We start from the raw sequence: 17,602 nt of genomic DNA on the forward strand, positions 1-17,602 counted from the left end.
CCCCAGGTAAGTTGAGTTTGAGACCCCTGGTCTAGAGTGTAGAACCCTTGCAGAAACAAATATCCTTGGTTTCATTTTCAATTTATTTTCTCAGTATAATTGTTTAGGTCTTTTGTAATGGAAATTCAAATCCATTAGGAACGTGGTTAGAGTGACCAATTACATCAAACACAGAGCCTCTGTTTCACAAAAGTGCACTTCATCTCAGAAAGATCATCATCTTAACACTAGCCTACAATTCCCATAATTATGGTGAGTATAACTGTGTTTCATTTGGGAAGCATATGCTCTAAAACCCAAGATTTCACTCAAGCAGGAAAGGAAGTTTACAGCTGTCTTAGTAGCTGAGCTCATGTCTTTTAATTTCTATCAGCTGGATGATGTATTACAGCCCCTTTTTCCCAAGGAACTACAGGAATCTACTGGTGATGCTGTCACATACTACACTCGTATGTATTGCAATAAATTTTTTGCTGATTGAGATCCCCAACACACTGACTGCATCCTGAGATTAACCATGTGTAAGTTCCAAGGATGTTAAACAGGGGTTGGTAACACTGCACTCTCCAGATGCTTTAGACTACAGCTCCAATAAGGCTCAACCAGAGCAGCTAATAGTCAGGGATTGCAGAATTTATAGTATAAAACCTCTGGAGTCACTAGGCAACCTAACCCAACATGAATTTGGAAATACCTTTGTGGTTTTGTCTATTTTGCTATTTTCTCTTTGTTGTTCTTCTTATTGGACAATTTGTGTAAGCACTATTGTTTAGCCACGTGTGTGTTTGTAGGTGGCAAGATTGAGAAGAAACAGCTACTCAGACATCCAATTGCAATCCCAGGTTTTCCTGGTTGGGACTCCTGCCAGAACCAAACAAAAGGAGGAAAATAGTCCTTAGACACTGAACAGTCTTTGAATTCTGACTGTTTACAGTAAAGATTACAGATAGATTTTATATATTTGCCATGTAGTATTTACAGTTTGCCTCACTGTTGTAGTACATTTCAGTCTAGATTGTGTCAACTGCACCATTGTCCAGGGAACCACACTGCTACACTGTCAGATATGGTTTCCAGGCCCACCTACTCATGCACAGGAGTATCTCCATTTTCATCCCTGGAATATTGGTGGGCATCTAAAACAACAGTATAGTCAAGTGGCTAGAATGCAGAATGAATATACATAATGCATAGCAGCTTAACACTTCCCCCCATTTTTTGATCGATGATACAGAAGAGAACATCAGCATTAGTATAGCCATGCAAGAGAGAGGGAGGGAAAGAGAAGCAGAGAGGACCATCTTTAAGAAGCAAAAGAAGAAAATTAAGAGACTCAAATTAGCATTTAGATAAGTTATCTTCCTGTCCAAGAAACTACTCACCAAAATTATTATTACAGCAAGAATATTTGCCAAATCAATATATAGATACACATCAAATTGCTAGATCTTTATTGCACACATCTCAACAAGTGCTCTTATTTTAGGGATTGCATTAAAGACTAGACAGTTCAACAACAAACATTAATCACATATAAGAGATAGAGAGAGCTTTAATTCTCTTTTTATTTTTAAAGTAGTATATATTTGTTTAGAATGTACTTTGAAAGCTCAGAAGTACAATCTTAAGCATGTTTATTCAAAAGTAACCATTGCTGGTTGCAGTATGATTTAATCCCATGTAAGCATAAACAGAACTGAAGCCAAAGGAAAATATGAACAATGAATATTTCTTCACCTTTTTATGTCTCCAGTATTCACTGTCCAGAAATCAAATTATAAATGCCATTATAAGCCAAGCCTAAATATTTTCATCGTACTTCATACAGTGAAAATAAAGCTCATTTTTTCAAGGTACTCATTAAGTCCCTGAAAATGCTTTATTTTCCTCACAACATCTGTTCATTTGTAATGACAGACATGAAACAAAGACATGAAAAGAATACAATGACCAGACCAAGATTCATTATATGTCTTGACCAGTCTTCCAGTCTTTACCATTTCATCAGTAATTGTAGAAGACAAGCGGTTGAATCCATTCATTAAAAAAGTTATATGTTTGTTAAAAAGAGTTTCACTTACCTTTTTACATTCATCTGCTCTTTTAATTTGCTGTACATCTCCAGTACTGTATAAAAATATTAAAACTCATAAATGCTACTTATAGAAAGTATAAACATTTTGAAATATATTTATCTTCTACGGATTAAGTTTTACAAACAATTTCACTGTCTTAGGAAGGTCTGACAAGGATAAAAGGAAGTGATCAACATGTAAAGCAATGCTGGAAGAAGCAAGGGTGAAGGTCAGTAATAATCAGGAAAATGAGGCAAAAGCATCAACTTCAGGCTTACTCCACACAACCTTACTAACACTTTCTCAGTTTTGCAATTAAGAGAAACCCTAAACACTTTCAGGCATCCCTATTTATTGTTGGGGTTTGGTCATAGCACAGGGCATGCCAACAGTACCACCTACTGTAATCCTTGCAAGTTACAGCAAATATAGAACAAAAGGTCAGGAGTAGTCTTATAGGCAGTACACTGTAACAGAAGAAGACTGGGATATTCTAAAGGGAAATGTTTCTAATCTGCAATGTTTCAGTAGCAAATCAAAACTATATAAAAATAAACATATGGGAAAGCATTACATGTGAAGACTTCGGAGCTTCACTTTGATTCTTCTAATTTCAGCTATGAGCAAATAGTGACTAAATGACATTTAATTGTGTGATTACATCTTATATCTATTAAGCCATTATCTTCATCCACAGCTTCTCGTTAATGTCTTGTATATACAATGAGACTAGAACTAATAAAACAGAACAAAACAGAAAGATCCCATTTGAGTCCACAATTATTATTTCTTTAAGAATATGACCCAGGGTGCCTCCAGATGAGGCTTTTATCATGCAATGACCCTGCCTCATTCATGGAATTTTACAGGGATCTAGTCAATTACATCTTTCACTTGAACCCAGCCATGTTTGCCCACATCATCTTCTGTCCTTTTTACCCCCACAAAAAAATCAGCAAAAGAGGAACAGACAGAATAGCTGCGCCATGTCTTGACTGATAGCAACAAGAGCCCTCCATCTGGAAGCAGCCACATTTCTTCTGAAATGAACATGTATCTAACTTCACTATGATTATGTACTCCACGTATTTGTAACTTACCTGGAAGACACAACTGAAGTTTTTCAACGACTGTTGTAATATTCCTTTGTTGAAGTCTACACTGGATTATTTCCTCCGTTTGTGCAATCACCTTGCATATTTTCAAACAGAGTACAGTTAAGTTATGCACTCACTGTTTCTGGTAAGTATTCACTAAGCATTTAGGAAGCACCATTTTCTCACCTCTTTCCCAGCATCTTGAAGCCTTCGGTTGGTATCAGTAACTTGGACCTTAAAAATAATTTCACCTTTGTTAGAGAAATATGCATATATTGCCCTGATGCAACTGTTCACCCTTGTAATCAGATCATGCTTCATGAGAAACTTGGAACAAAGAAATGCAAATCCAAATTAACTCTACAGCTTGAACTTGAACTTTTGATCACCAAAGGCTTTTTGTTAACTTCAATTAGTTATGACAGTTCTATCTAACAGATTCTGTGGCAAACTTCTCAAATTTACTTGGGATTTTTGAACTTTATTTGTTTCTGTAGGTCTGTCAAACAATTCAAATCAATGACCCAATTGACCACTCGTCCCTTTTTGATAACCTCAATGAGCTCTATGTGCCATTCATTGTCTGCAAAAAACAGTGATTGCATTTTATGGTAATTAAACATTCATACTTTGCTGAATGCAAACACTGGGTGGTTGATTAACATCAAACGTGGAAATCTCCAAGCCACAGCAACATTTTAATGCTGCAGGTGCAGGCAGAGCTCGACCTCAGACTTTCCCACATATTAAGTGACTCATTAGGTCATCATAATAAGGGAGCACATTCTAGTTTATTAAAAAACTCATTAATTTCTGAACAAAGATGCTCAATGACCTCATTGATGCTGTATTTGGTCTCTTGTTATCTGAATATCCTTTATATAATGCTGCTCTAATCATAACCTCTGGTGAACTACGTTCATTCTGTTTGGGGTGCATATTTTTCTTGCAAATGTGTAAAGGGAGCTAAAGGGACTAGTTCATAATAAGTTTTTAAAGAATCCCAGCAATTCCAATTGCTCTTTGAGGAAATAAGGAAACATGTCTGAGGAGGAAAATTCCTTGTTTGAGTACTTGTTTGCAAAAATATTTAGAGTTGCCATGATTTATGAAGTTGTATAATTACTGTATTATTAATTAAAATTAAATGCACGGCACATTTAAAAATAATAATTCTGTCCTTACCATTAGAAAGTTTTGAATCCATTGCAGAGAGACAAATTTGTCAGTGCATTATTTTAACTAATACAGCATATATTATATTATACTAATCAAATTAATATGAAATCATGAAAATTGCATGTAAAGCACAACACTTTTTCACAATTTCCAAATAATTACAAATTGTAGCAATTTACCTTTAATTTTTCTGCATCAGCTCTTACTTTAAGAAGTTCTGTAATAGCATCCACAAAGCCTTGATGATGAAAATTGCACATCTTTTCAATCTCTCTGTCATGGTTACGAATGCATGCATCTAGTTTTTCTATAAACTTTTGGTGTGCATTTGGTTGGTCATCATATACAGATCTGTCAAGCACATATAAATAATAAAATTGAAATAACAGTTTGCATGCATTAGGATTTTACTAAAACAAAGTGTTCAATTTTAAAACAAAAGAAAACTCAAATTGCTAACTTATTATGAGTTAATAAGTTGAATATCAATGTTGTCACTGGACAATAAGAATTGCCACTGGACAATGAAAAATAATCTAAGAACTGAAGATCAAATAAGGCTTAATTTAATTGCTTCAGGTCACATCTCAGTTCCATTATTTCTGTTGTAACACGTAAGTACTAGTCTTACGCTCCTCTTTTCCTACCATATCAAACAGAGCTTCCCTAAAAAAAACCATATTAAAATAAAAACGACAATTGCACAAAATATATAATCCTTAAGTGTACTGTCACATTATATTATTCTGTATGCCTAAAATCTAGCCAAGCATCCCCCTAGTGGAGAATGATTGCCAATTGTTCAAATATTTAGATTTTCAAAACTGAGTATCTTGCAAGGGAAACCTAGCTAGATAAACAGAAGTAAAATAAAAGTCAATACTGTTAACATAAATACGCATGCAGAATTAACAGAGATACAATTAAGGTTCAGCATTTATTTCTTAATTTTTATATTCCATTTTTCTCCCTAAAGAAAGCTCCAAAAGCAGGTGATACAGTTCATAAAGTAGCTACATCGACAGCAGATAACCAATAACATTATGCTTATTGTGTTTGAAGTAGGTATTTTTCTTATCATGCAACTATGAAATCTCATTTAGGCAACCAAGAACTTTCTATCCCATCCAGAAACCTGCCATCAAATTATTCTCCAAATTTATATTTTCAGCCAAACTTGCCCTAAGTCATTCAAGTGACAAGATATGCTTTTTCTTCTTAGTGTGGGCATTGGGAAGAGAAACAAAAGCCAGGAGGGTAGTGGTGAAAAAAACAAAAGGAAATATAGCTAAAAACATGAGAAAACCAAAGAGGGTTTTTCTGGAAAGAGCAACACAATCAACATTGACAATATACATACATGCACAGAAATATTTGAGTGAAGCCGTTAAGAAACCAAAATACAAACTCACTCCAAACAGTGACAACTTCACAGTATATAATCCTCATTAGTTACCAAGTCAAGGCTACTCTCCACTTAAGAATGTGTTTATGAAACCATCAGAGATACCTTGACAAATATAGTACTATAAATTAGACAGGGCACAATCTAGTCAGAGTTGGGCATTTTGAAGTCATATGGATTTCAATGGGAGAGGTTTAAACATGTGCTTAATTTGTTAAAGTTTAAAGTTGACTTGTTTATAATTAATTCACCATAGTCTCACCTCACAAATCATGGAAAGCAATGCTTAAATGCAGGGACCCAGCTTGTTGATTCATGCGCATGAAGGGAGGGACAAAACTGGATGCATGCTGCCCCTTATTAAGCAAGGGTATTTGGTTGAGCATGACATGTGAACTGGGTCATTGTGTAATGATAATGCATTTGCTGTGCACTGGAGAAGAGCCATATTTTATAGGCAGAGAGCCAAGACTGAGCAATAGGAGGAGATAAATTAGATTCCTGACAGGAAAAATAATCATTTCAGTATGGATAAACTTCATCCAAATGTTCAGTACAAATGTATCATTTAACAGTCATTTCAAAGATCCTTTTGTTTCCAAAATGATAGCTTAAGCAAAGGCCAATGTAAAATATATACAAAAGCACGCACCATATCACAGGCCATTTATTATACAAATATAAAGCTAGCACAACACAAAGCTTCAAACACAGCACTTTTTCCATACTACACATGGAAACTGTGCCACCTTGTGGGAGATATGGTAATTATTTCTCACTACGAGCCAAGAAATGATATCTAAAATATCTATTAATTCACATTTAATCTGTCACCAAATGGAATTATTTGCATATCCTCTCTAAACTATGATAATCTGAGATAATTTTATTTTAAATTTTAAATTTTCCAAACACAAAAAAGAAAATACACTTAATTTAACTCTAATTATTAACAAAAGGTCATCCACACACACCCTTACCTAATAACCAAACAAACAAACAAAAGAAGGTAGAATCTCTTTGCTGCTTGGATGTCTTCTCTTTAATTCTTTATAACAAAATATATTTAATCTCTTTTCCATAATCAGAAAAAAGAATTGGAAAATATTATTTTATATATAAAAAATCAGGCCATATTTTGTAGAAATCAGGTATTCTGACATACTACTGCCTTGGCTATTTGCCACGTGCCAAAGTTTCAGTATTACAAGTTCTACAGTTTTCCAGCTTTTAGCTATTACTCTGTAGGTTACTCATATTACTCTCATCAGCATGAACACAACTTTTTTTTTACTTTCCCCATACTGTTAATGCTTGCCATCTCTGAAACTGTAATATCCCAAGGCGCAACACAGTAAGACATGTCTACCACATACCAGTATTTAAGCCATTTTGATTATACTTTCTGCAACATTTTGCACTGTTTATATTCAATATCCTTGGGAAACTCACTGGCATAATGTCCCATTGGTGGTGTAACTATTTAAGGGCGCCATCCAATGTGGCTGAAGGATCACAGGAGTTTGAACTCAGAGAATTAAAGTCATCCAATGGAGGGTTGGAGAAGTGTGGAGGCAAGGACTGAACCTGTGCTCCCCTTGGCCTGCAAAATACTCAGAAAGTCTCTTTCTGCCCTCTACGTGTTTTCCCTTGCTTATGATGAGGAGGGACTGAGGCCCCACCAGGGTTCCTCATATCACAGTGGAGCCTTACTCCTCCACTCCCCATCCCAAGAATCCCACCCCCTCAATACTTGCGACTTCAGAGCTGGAGCCAGTGCAGTAAGAACTTGTGCCACCTTCAAGGATGTGGGGAGGGCACTCCAAAGTCAGAGGCCCAGGTCCAATCTCAGCACAGTCTTCTGAGGTCAAAGCTGGGACTCCCCATCTTCCTAAGGCTTATGAAGAGCTGCTCAAAATCATGTTTAGTGGATTGTAATAAACACAGTCATGGAAACTGATAAATGCTGTCAGTGATTTTCTTCAGTAACAGAGAGTGAACATTTCATTTAAGAGGCTAGGGCAAGCTGGGAGTCGAAAGGCATTTTTCTCTCTAAGCATGTGTAGGATTGTGCTCACTTGAACTGTTCAACCTCAAGTCATTCATGAGAAGCCACATCAGTAACATTTTTTAAAAGAAGTTTTATTTTTAATCCTCTTTGTACATTGCTTTTGATATTGGCATGGATACAATGCATAAAAATGAATGATCATAATTAGCATATCTAGAATGCAGTGTTTTAAAAACACAAGTGTCTGATTAACAATTTTCAATTTTGTTACTTTCATGTTTGCCAATTTATTAATATGAAAACTTAATTTATATATTCTTCTGTCACATACTTAACTCTAACATGCAACAGAGTTTTTGAAACTGAACTCTTAAATATTTTGCTCATCTTACTTGCTTTCCATTTCCCTCCATATGAACAGCTTCCCAAAAGATAAGAAAAGCAAACAACAGGATTTGTATGGATACACATTGCTTATTTCATCTGAGGTTGCAATCATGAGCAGAAAAAGGCTTAAGTGAAATAAACAAGATGTATAAACTAGACATCCTTTTTTGGGTGGGTTGTCAGCAACAGAATCTAACATTAGTACATACTGTGTCAAAGAGAGAACAGCAGATGCAAACATGAACACAATACACAATTCTCAGAACAAGAGAGCTAATGGTCAGTTATAGTGTAATAATGCCTGTCATGCAACATGTTGCATTTATTTCAAAATGTTGTTATTAAAAGTTATATAATTATTTATTTATATGAAATTCTATATAGAAGAAGCACAATTGTTATATGTAATACTGCTTACTTTTTATTTCTTACTTAATATGATTTCTTATATTACATATGATTTCTTAAGACTTTTTAGTCTTAATTTTTATTTAGCTTCATAAATAAAATGTGAACACTAGAGGGCGTCACTGATTCACATATGCTACTACTTTCTAAATAAAATGAAAGCTAGAATCAAATGTATTAAAATCTACCTAGGTTTTATGTCCCTTACCATACTGAACTAAGAAGAAGCTCATTTTGCAAACGAAGTGTTCATTCCTCTTATAACATGGAACAAACTACTTGATTTCCACGGCCAAGCTACAAAACATTAAGAACTGCCCAGAAGTAGAAAGAAGTTCCAGCTGACTGTTGCCGAAACAGTAAGCCACTACTCAGATTGAGTCAGGATATCCAAATCCATTTTCAAATCTTTCTGACCATTCTTGCCTTAGTACCACCTCTGCTTTGTTGATCTAACGTTAACTAAGAAGGAGTTTCTAAGGAGGATAGGTAAGCAGAGGGAGCAACTCTCAATCCAGAAGATGCTCTGCAGGGAATAGACCTATACCGGTGGTGTACCCATCTGGTCAGAGATCATCCTGTTTCTGTAATGGCTTGCTCAAATACTTGATTCGGAAAGGACATTATTGTTGATGATAACTGCACATGATGGAAGGAATAAGTGAGGTGAGTTCCTTTTTGCTTTCTATATGTTTTGACTAACCAGGTTGGAAAATAGGCTGGACAGGAGTCAGGGTAATTTAAGTGTTTCAGAGGGAGGGGAAGCAAAAGCTTTACCTGCTGATTGGTTGGGATTATTTGGAAACTCACAGCAGGTACAGGCTACACCAGACACTGGATCAGACAGTTTCAGTCCTGTTCTGAATGGGTTTGAGTATTGCAATGTCCTCCACACCACAGTTAAACAAAAGATTATATACCCAAATATGGAATAACAAGAGTTATTAACAAGTCTTCTCCAGCACCACAATTCAAAGGCCTCAGTTCTTCAGCGCTTAGCCTTCCTTATGGTCCAAATTTCACAGCCATACATTGCAATTGGGAAAACCATAACCTTGACTATACGAACTTTTGTTGACAGCATGATGTCTCTGCTTTTCAGCATGCTGTCTAGGTTTGCCATAGCTTTCCTCCCCAGGAGCAAGCATCTTTTAATTTCTTGGCTGCAATCCCCATCTGCGGTGGAGTCCAGGAAAATAAAATCTGTCACTACCTCCATTTCTTCCCCATCTATTGCCAGGAAGTGATAGGACTATAACCAAATCATTTAAAAAATTTACACATAATTTTGGGATGGACTTCTACCAAAATCTAAATTCCAATGTAACACAGGACCATAAAATGCCCCAAAAGGAAATGAATCATAGGACCATAAAATGCCCCAACCTGCCCTGGATCAGTTTGTACTTGTACAGTATGTTAACACTGAGCAGGACCAAAAATAGCACCTCAACAAGAAAAATTAATAGATTTGTCCCAGACTCTTTTAGGTTTTGCAACAGCACTCAAATCTGCTTCCCTGACTTGGTTTTTGCTGGAAAAAATCTTACCCAAACTTCTTAACATAGCCAGGACAAAAATATCTCACAAAGAAACATTTGTGGGAAATGTTCTGCTCCAAGCACTTTGTACACCCAAAGAGAAAACTATGAATAGTACTTTTAAGATCTTGTCACCTGCAAAGTAGTAAATACTGTCCAAGAAGGACACTTGTAAATAGTTGTACAGTGTAAGAATTACAAGTGTAAGACACTGTACATCTACTTCTAAGTTCTGCCATGGATGTAATTGCAATGCAAGGTCTGAGATAAACAACATGTAAAAGTACGTATCAAATTATGCATTATAAGCTATTTCATTTGTAGACAAACAACTTTAGGAAAATTAGAAGTTCTCGTGTCACTTCAAAAAAATCAGATCAGAGAAAATCCATCAATAGAGTGTAAGGATGAAAAAAATGGATTTAGGCACAGCAGATAACTGCTCAAAAAACGTATACCAATAAAATTCTCTAGCATTCTATGAGTGTTGATAAAATAATGTTCCTGCTTCATTTTAATACATTAAAGTTATGATAAGGGTTAAAGAAGATGATAAAACCATCTTAAGATTTGTATTTTAGAGGGAAATATATCCATCAGTCATAGTATTAAGCATTACTAGATGCTCAAAAAGTTTTCAGATTAAGATAACAGCCTTCCCATATATGCAACTTCTACTCCAATACCAAATTTAACAAATTATGGAGTTCCTTCTATGCCTGCCCCATAAAATACAATTAGAATTTGATTATGAATTATGCATACAAGGGGAAGTTTTCAAACATTCAGACAAAACTCAGTGAAAACCCAAGATGTAGCATCTGAAATTTTTGCCATCCAAATCTTAGTTAGCATATCTCCAGTTTGACAATGTAACATAAAATTATTGGAGCAATTTCTCAGGAAGCCTGGCCAGAGTTTCCTCTCTGACAACCTACCAACATATATTTGCTCCTAATCACCAGACCAATGATAATTTTCCTGTAATCTGTGTCATTTTTGAATATACTCCCTTAGAATCCTTTATAAAATGATACCCAGGTGTTTCCTGCAATTCAACAGCAGATTTAATATGGACATACTTTCAATCCCTAAGCAGACTTTTTACTTACAGACATGATCTGTGATTGAACTCTTCCATCCCTGATTTAAAACCTGTCAGTATTTTATTTAGAAGATTACGGCATGTCAAAAGAATGGCATTTGCTTAAATTCTGCAAACAGGGAAAGATAATTTATTAATCTTATTTTTTGCCTTTATACTTGACTTGTCACACTTTCCTGTATGTGCAGTTTTTGTGAATTGTTCTCACTAATAGTATCCTGTTTCTAAAGCAGGAAAGGGCTGAGTACAGTTTGTTAGTTAACATTACTTCCTATAACCAGGGTCAATATTCTGTAGTAGTGACACTAGAGCAGTTATTGTTCAGTCTGGATAAGCTATGTATCACACTGATGATTGTTAATGGACATCCTTTGTAGTGTAACGTCAACTGATAATCAGTAAACCCAGATTTGCAATGGACTTCCTCCTTCCTGTTTTTACAGTACTAAGCAAGGAGATGCCCCTTCCTGCTAAGCTTTTGTGTTTCTTAACAATGTATACAATAAGGTTTGCGCGTGTGCACACACACACACACACTTTTTTAAAAGTTTGCCAGTTTGAACAAAATATTGAATGTCACATTCAACTTATTATTCAAACACTCTGTTATCAAAATGCTCCTAAACATTTTCTTTCCCACTTCATACTAGTCTCAAATTTGTATCCAGTGGTGTCTGTCTGACAGAGCACTTCACTGGAAGAATGGACTCTTCCTCACCCCCTCCAGTTGTGAGGAAGTGGCGTAGGGGAGAGAAGATGAGAAAGTCCCATTGCATGACAGGAGGTTTCTTCATGTGACGCACTAAGCCACTCTGTAATAAACATATATAAATGAACATACAAATAAACTATGTAATATGGATTGTTCACAGAACAACCCATCGCATGCTGACAGATGATCAGGCTCACCCTTGTTCTTTCTCCTTGGTTCCCCCTGCTAGTGCATTTCACTGCAAAATCCATTTTGGTTTCCTTTCCTGTCAGACTGCAACCCATTTTCAGTTGCATCCATTTCTCAAAAAGCACAGTTAGGGTTGTATTTGCAATTATTTTTTCAGCCTCTGAGAACTGGACACCTATATTCATTTTTTCCAGTTTTACACAAGTGGGCTTTTATGACTGTCTGATATATGCAGTCTTGTCTAATCAATTTCTTTGTATGCTTCAGCTGTTAACAGGCACAATCAAGTGGAATAAGCAACATACCTAAAAATAGAAAAGACAAGATTGCATATAAGCTAATGCATGCAGAGTTACTAGAGACCAATTGTTAAGCTGACAATTGAAAAGAACCAGTAAAGGGCAGGGGGGAATTGACAAAGGTGGTGCACCAACATCTCCCCATTACTAATGCAATCGTCTAACTTTTAAGTGTTAAACTTACAGTTCTCAGAGTCTTCCATCTTTTCAAAACTTCCCTGAGCCACCACTACTCCAGAAAAAAGATATGTTAATCCCCTCCATGCACCTTTTCAAAGCACTTATTGTTGCAGACTGAGAGTTCTAAACAAAAAGACACATATTTATGCAAATATAATGGGTGGTTAATGATAAGATCAATATAACTCTATCCACCTCGAGCTTTTGTTTTTAATTCAACATTAACATTACTTTAGGGTCAGTGGGACCCACCTAGTAAGCTCTTGACTAGACGAGACTACATAACTTTAATCCAACATACTTTCTGCCCTTTTTATTAAACTCTTGAATGAAGCAGAAGAGGAAGAGAAATTGATAAAGCAGATGGATCCTAGGTCAAGAGGAAAAGAGAGGGTGGTACAAGGCCAGCAGAAATGTACAGGCAGCTGTGAGTGTAAGACAAAAGTAGACATTAATTTGGATGGAGGGGTAAGTTGAATATCCTCCCAATCCCAATGGGTAACTGACCCATTGATAAATTTCAAATTATTTTTCTTCATGGAGATCACCAATCACACACAGATAAAGACTAAATAATAAGATCTTTGACAGGTATGCAGCCTGCAGCTAATTCTTACTGCTGCTAAGTGTGTTCCCAGAAGGAATCCTGCACTTCCATTTTTTCCCTCTAGAACAGTTTGTTTTGTTTTGGTGGAAAGAAAAAAGAAGGGGAAAGCACTGGGAAAAAAAGAAGAGGGTTACTAGTGGCCAATTAATGGAACTCACATAACATTCTATGAATGAGGCAGGATGAATGCACAGCAAATGTCTTATCTGGATGCATCCTAAGTTTTGACCAGCAATCTAAGTTGCAATCCAAATGCACAGAGAACATTCACATTCCTTTAACCAGATTTTCTCAGACGTCTGTCCTCCCCACAGTCCACTTAAAAATTGCAGAACTCCAAATAAACTTTTTCGTTAAATCAATGAATAATCATTACCAAATGAATATTTGCCTATACTGCCTGCAGTGCCATCAAAATCAATGTCATATCATGACAAGTGTCATATCATGACAGTCACAGGTATTTCAGCTGTTCAAGGAAAAACAACATTCATTGGAGTTAGATCAGCAAAGAAATAAATACATACTGTGACAATCCAGTGAGTAAAACAACAGCTCATTCCCTTTCTGGGTAAGACAATGCAAACACCACAAATCAATACTATAATACTGAGAGAAAGGAAATATTTATTGTCACTGTAGTCATAGGGCCTAATAAGATTTCTGAATAGATCTGGAATAATTATAACATTTATACAATTTGATTTCAAAAGAGCAATCTTAGCACAAAGCATGTTTCCCCAACTCACATTATCAATTTCTTATGGCAACTTCTGGTTGCTTTGTACTGAAATTCTTCTACCTGCTTCCTAAGTGACACAACCAATATTATAAGCCTCAAATATCATCATCATTCAGGTATTAAAAACAGCATTATTTGATTAAGCACTTCAACAAATTCATACTTTTAATTAACATCCAGCAAAAGGAAGCTTAACCCATCTTGCTAGCTCCCTTCCAGTGCAAACGAGAGGCAACCAGTAAGCAAAAAGGCTATGGGGAAAAGATTTCCTGTATCAGGAACAGAGCAAGCAGCTGCAGTACCCACTATTGTCCTACAGAATAGCCAAAACATGGCACTAGCTTGTGCACAGGTCCATGAATGTTGTGACAAGGTTGAATGGATGTACAACTTTTCTTCTATTTCATAGAAACGTTTTAATGTATCATACATGCAGCACTGCCTTCTTCCAACAAAACCCTCCCCTTCCCTACTGCAAGATCTCTGACATCTGCAGAAGACTTGTTCTCTCACTATGTTTCAGGCACTGGAAGTGGTTAGAAGCTGGAAGAAAGTGTCACAAAGCACCCCTGAAGGTTAGCTTTAAGGATGGAAAAGCTAGGCAGCTACCAAACTAAGCTTGCCAGTTCAATGTTTATTTAGTATATTGTCTGCAATGAGCTACAACAGGGGAAAAACATTAAGTATCTACCTTTTTTCCGGTTTACTACAGGCTGCTTGCATGTGAAAGATGAAAAAAGGCTATTATCAATCAGCTTCTTCTGATTTGCCAATCTTCTGATTTATCATTTGTTCTAGATGACAATCAGTAAGACACACAGTTTCTACTTTTCTAGCTTTTGCAATTCTGCACAGCCCACACAACTTGACAATATTGCACAACTGATCAGGGATGGGCACACTGAAGGAGTTATTTGTTCAGTATTTAATCCAGGCCCACTAGAAGTAGTGATGGCTACCAAGGTGGATGGCTTTAAAAAGGAATTGCACGAATTCATGGAAGAAAAGGCCATCAACAGCCACTAGTCTTGATGGATATAGGCTTCTGGTATCGGAGAGAGTATGCCTCTGTACACCAGTTGCTGGGGAACTTGGGCAGGAGAAAGCTGTTGTAATGTTGTACTGCTTGAGCGATCCAGTGGGTGGCTGTTTTACCACTGCATGAACCATGAACTGGATCATTCATTGGTCTGATCCAGCATGGCTTTTCTGATGTTCTTATGGCCAGCCCTGCCTAAAGCCAAAAGCCAAAAGCCAAAAGCCTCCCTCTCAAAAAAAAAAAAAACACACACACACTCGTTTGCCCTTCCATGAGTTTTTTGAACTGAGGAGGCCAAAAGTGTCACTTGTGCTATGTTTTGGTGACACTTGGAAATATAAAAACAGATTTCAACACTTCTGAATGTTTCCAGGCTCAGTAAAAACTTAATTACAGGGGAGAGATTAATCATGACACTTGCCAAGGTGAACATGAAGATGCTCAGGGACTGGGATACATTAGAAATTATTTAACTTTATATTTCAAACAGAATTTACAGAGTTAGTACCCCTGAAACTGAATGCAATCTGCAGTCAGCCCATACATATCTGATCTTTCAGTGTGATTCATGAAACCCACAAATGCGTTCAAAATCATTCATACACTTGAAAATGTGTGAAAAAATGTGTACTTGTGAAATATGTACACTAATGCATTAATTAATGGAAGAAGAATGAGTACAATTCACAAATATATTGATGGAAGGTATGCACAAAAATACACACCTTTTCTTTTCATGCAAAATGCCTACCCAAAGATTGTGATCTGATATGAACACACATCAAGAGAAGCTTCAAACTTCAACAGCTCAAGTGCTGTTTGCACACATTTTTATTTGTGGTGGGGAAGGCTATTTTCTACTTCAAGATGATGAATATGCCACTGGGTTGACTATTATAATATTAACTGAGAAGCCCTGAAATGTGCTTGTATAAATAGGAGACTCAGGACTCCCTGAGGTGGGGAAAATGCAAAGATTTAATTGCATCTTTGCAACTGGCTTGGACTGGTTTGGAAAACAGGCATTTACTGACTACCTCATAACACAGAATGAGACTTTATCAAGTCTTTATCAAGTCTGACTTTATCAAGTTCATTTGACCCTTTTATTGGGGTAGTAAACATTTTAGCTTACTTACTAGCTTCACATCCTTCTAGTAGAAGACTTTACAGCAAGCTAAGTTTCTAGAAGCATACTAAAATACATGTAACTACCCTGTAGTCACTTGCTGACTAAAACAAGGGTAGAATTGGAATTTGCACTCTTTTGCTGACAAAGAACTAAATTATACTATTTGTATTTTGTCATCAAGTTCTAAAATCAATTTATTGGAATAAGTTAACAAGATCAAGGTTAAGATCAAGGTTTGGCTACTACAGATGAAACTACAGTAAAATCATGCACTATTCAGTCCAAAGATGTACAGCATGCTTAGTCAGAACATTTTCAAGCTGTTTGTGGTCAGCACAAACTATGTTATACTTTATCTCCAATGCTATTAGAGGAAAAGCAAGTACAGAGATTTAGAGTCTAGATATAACAACTTTAAGCTGTACCAAATATCACAGAGGATTTTGAAAAATTACCAATACACACAGTTAGTTATCATATCAACAGGTTGACAGAAGTGAATATAATCTACCTCATTATCCAAATATTCAAAACTTTCTGAGGTTTTAAAAAATTAAAATTAATTTAACAGCGACATTAAAACCTTCCTCTCCTATACCAATACCAGTCTGCACAATAATATCTAGTAGATAGGCCTTTGGGTGGTGGACTTGAAAAAGCTCTATTTTTCAGGCCTTCTTATGAACTGCATTAATTCCTCGTTCTTCCATTCTGAAGTTCATGGCTCTTGCGTTATTACAGCAGTCCACTCAAATGTAAATGTGTTTAGGCAGTATAGTCTAATAATGTGTTTGTAGCTAGTGTTTCCATTCTGTTGTGGGTACTTGCTGCCCTGGTTCCCTCCATGTGCATGCTGATGCCTGCTACACAGTGTGTGCAAGGCAGATAGTTTACCCTGTGCACCCTGTGTCACAGCAAAATTGGGCTTCTGCTAGGCTACCAAGCAGCCCAGATCTGCTGGTTGTGCAAGGAGAGTTCTCTTTGCTTATCCATTTCCTAGCAGAATTAGTTGATTCTGCAGGAAAATAGGCATGTAAGAAAGACACTGCTATTGATCCAGGTCACAGGGATGAAGAGTGTGTAAGATGAGAGGAAAACATTGTCTATAAGCAAGTAACTTGGATCATGATTGAGGGTGTTAAAAATGCCCACCTCTGGGATCAGGGGTAGGGTGTAAATGTGTATAGAAGTACATGTATGGCAGGAGTATACAATTAGGAGGAACCTGAAACTGTCCCCCAGATCTACAAGATTGTCCACTTACAGTACAGGATTGCATACTCCACCTGAACAAAAGCTTAGAAGGAAAGGACATGAACTTCTCCTCTGAATGCTGGTTGCCAAATGAAAAGATTCTGTCTCAGTTGTACTGCTAGCTACACCAGCTTGGTATATTGTCTCAAAGACAAACTTAAACAGAGGAACATAAATTATATTCCTCTATACTGCACATTTATACAGTTTTCTTCTCATATATTTCTAACCATTTATTAT

The 17,602-nt window shown here is 36.4% G+C and overlaps 1 protein-coding gene across 12 annotated transcripts in view; it reads right to left on the bottom strand.

Annotated features, from left to right (window-relative positions):
• The window catches only part of EXOC6 (exocyst complex component 6), a 130,148-nt gene that overhangs the window by 100,781 nt on the left and 11,765 nt on the right, over positions 1 to 17,602 (bottom strand). For all 12 annotated transcript variants that reach the window (XM_044420657.1, XM_044420662.1, XM_044420663.1 and 9 more), the window contains 4 exons: positions 4,531 to 4,702; positions 3,359 to 3,406; positions 3,176 to 3,266; positions 2,082 to 2,127 (listed from right to left, as the gene is read on the bottom strand). In XM_044420657.1, coding sequence (XP_044276592.1) covers positions 2,082 to 2,127; positions 3,176 to 3,266; positions 3,359 to 3,406; positions 4,531 to 4,702 — 357 coding nt within the window. The remainder of the gene's footprint in view (positions 1 to 2,081; positions 2,128 to 3,175; positions 3,267 to 3,358; positions 3,407 to 4,530; positions 4,703 to 17,602) is intronic.

Source organism: Varanus komodoensis, unplaced genomic scaffold, assembly GCF_004798865.1.
Source record: "Varanus komodoensis strain SLA01 unplaced genomic scaffold, ASM479886v1 scaffold11, whole genome shotgun sequence".
NCBI classification, from domain to species: domain Eukaryota; kingdom Metazoa; phylum Chordata; class Lepidosauria; order Squamata; family Varanidae; genus Varanus; species Varanus komodoensis.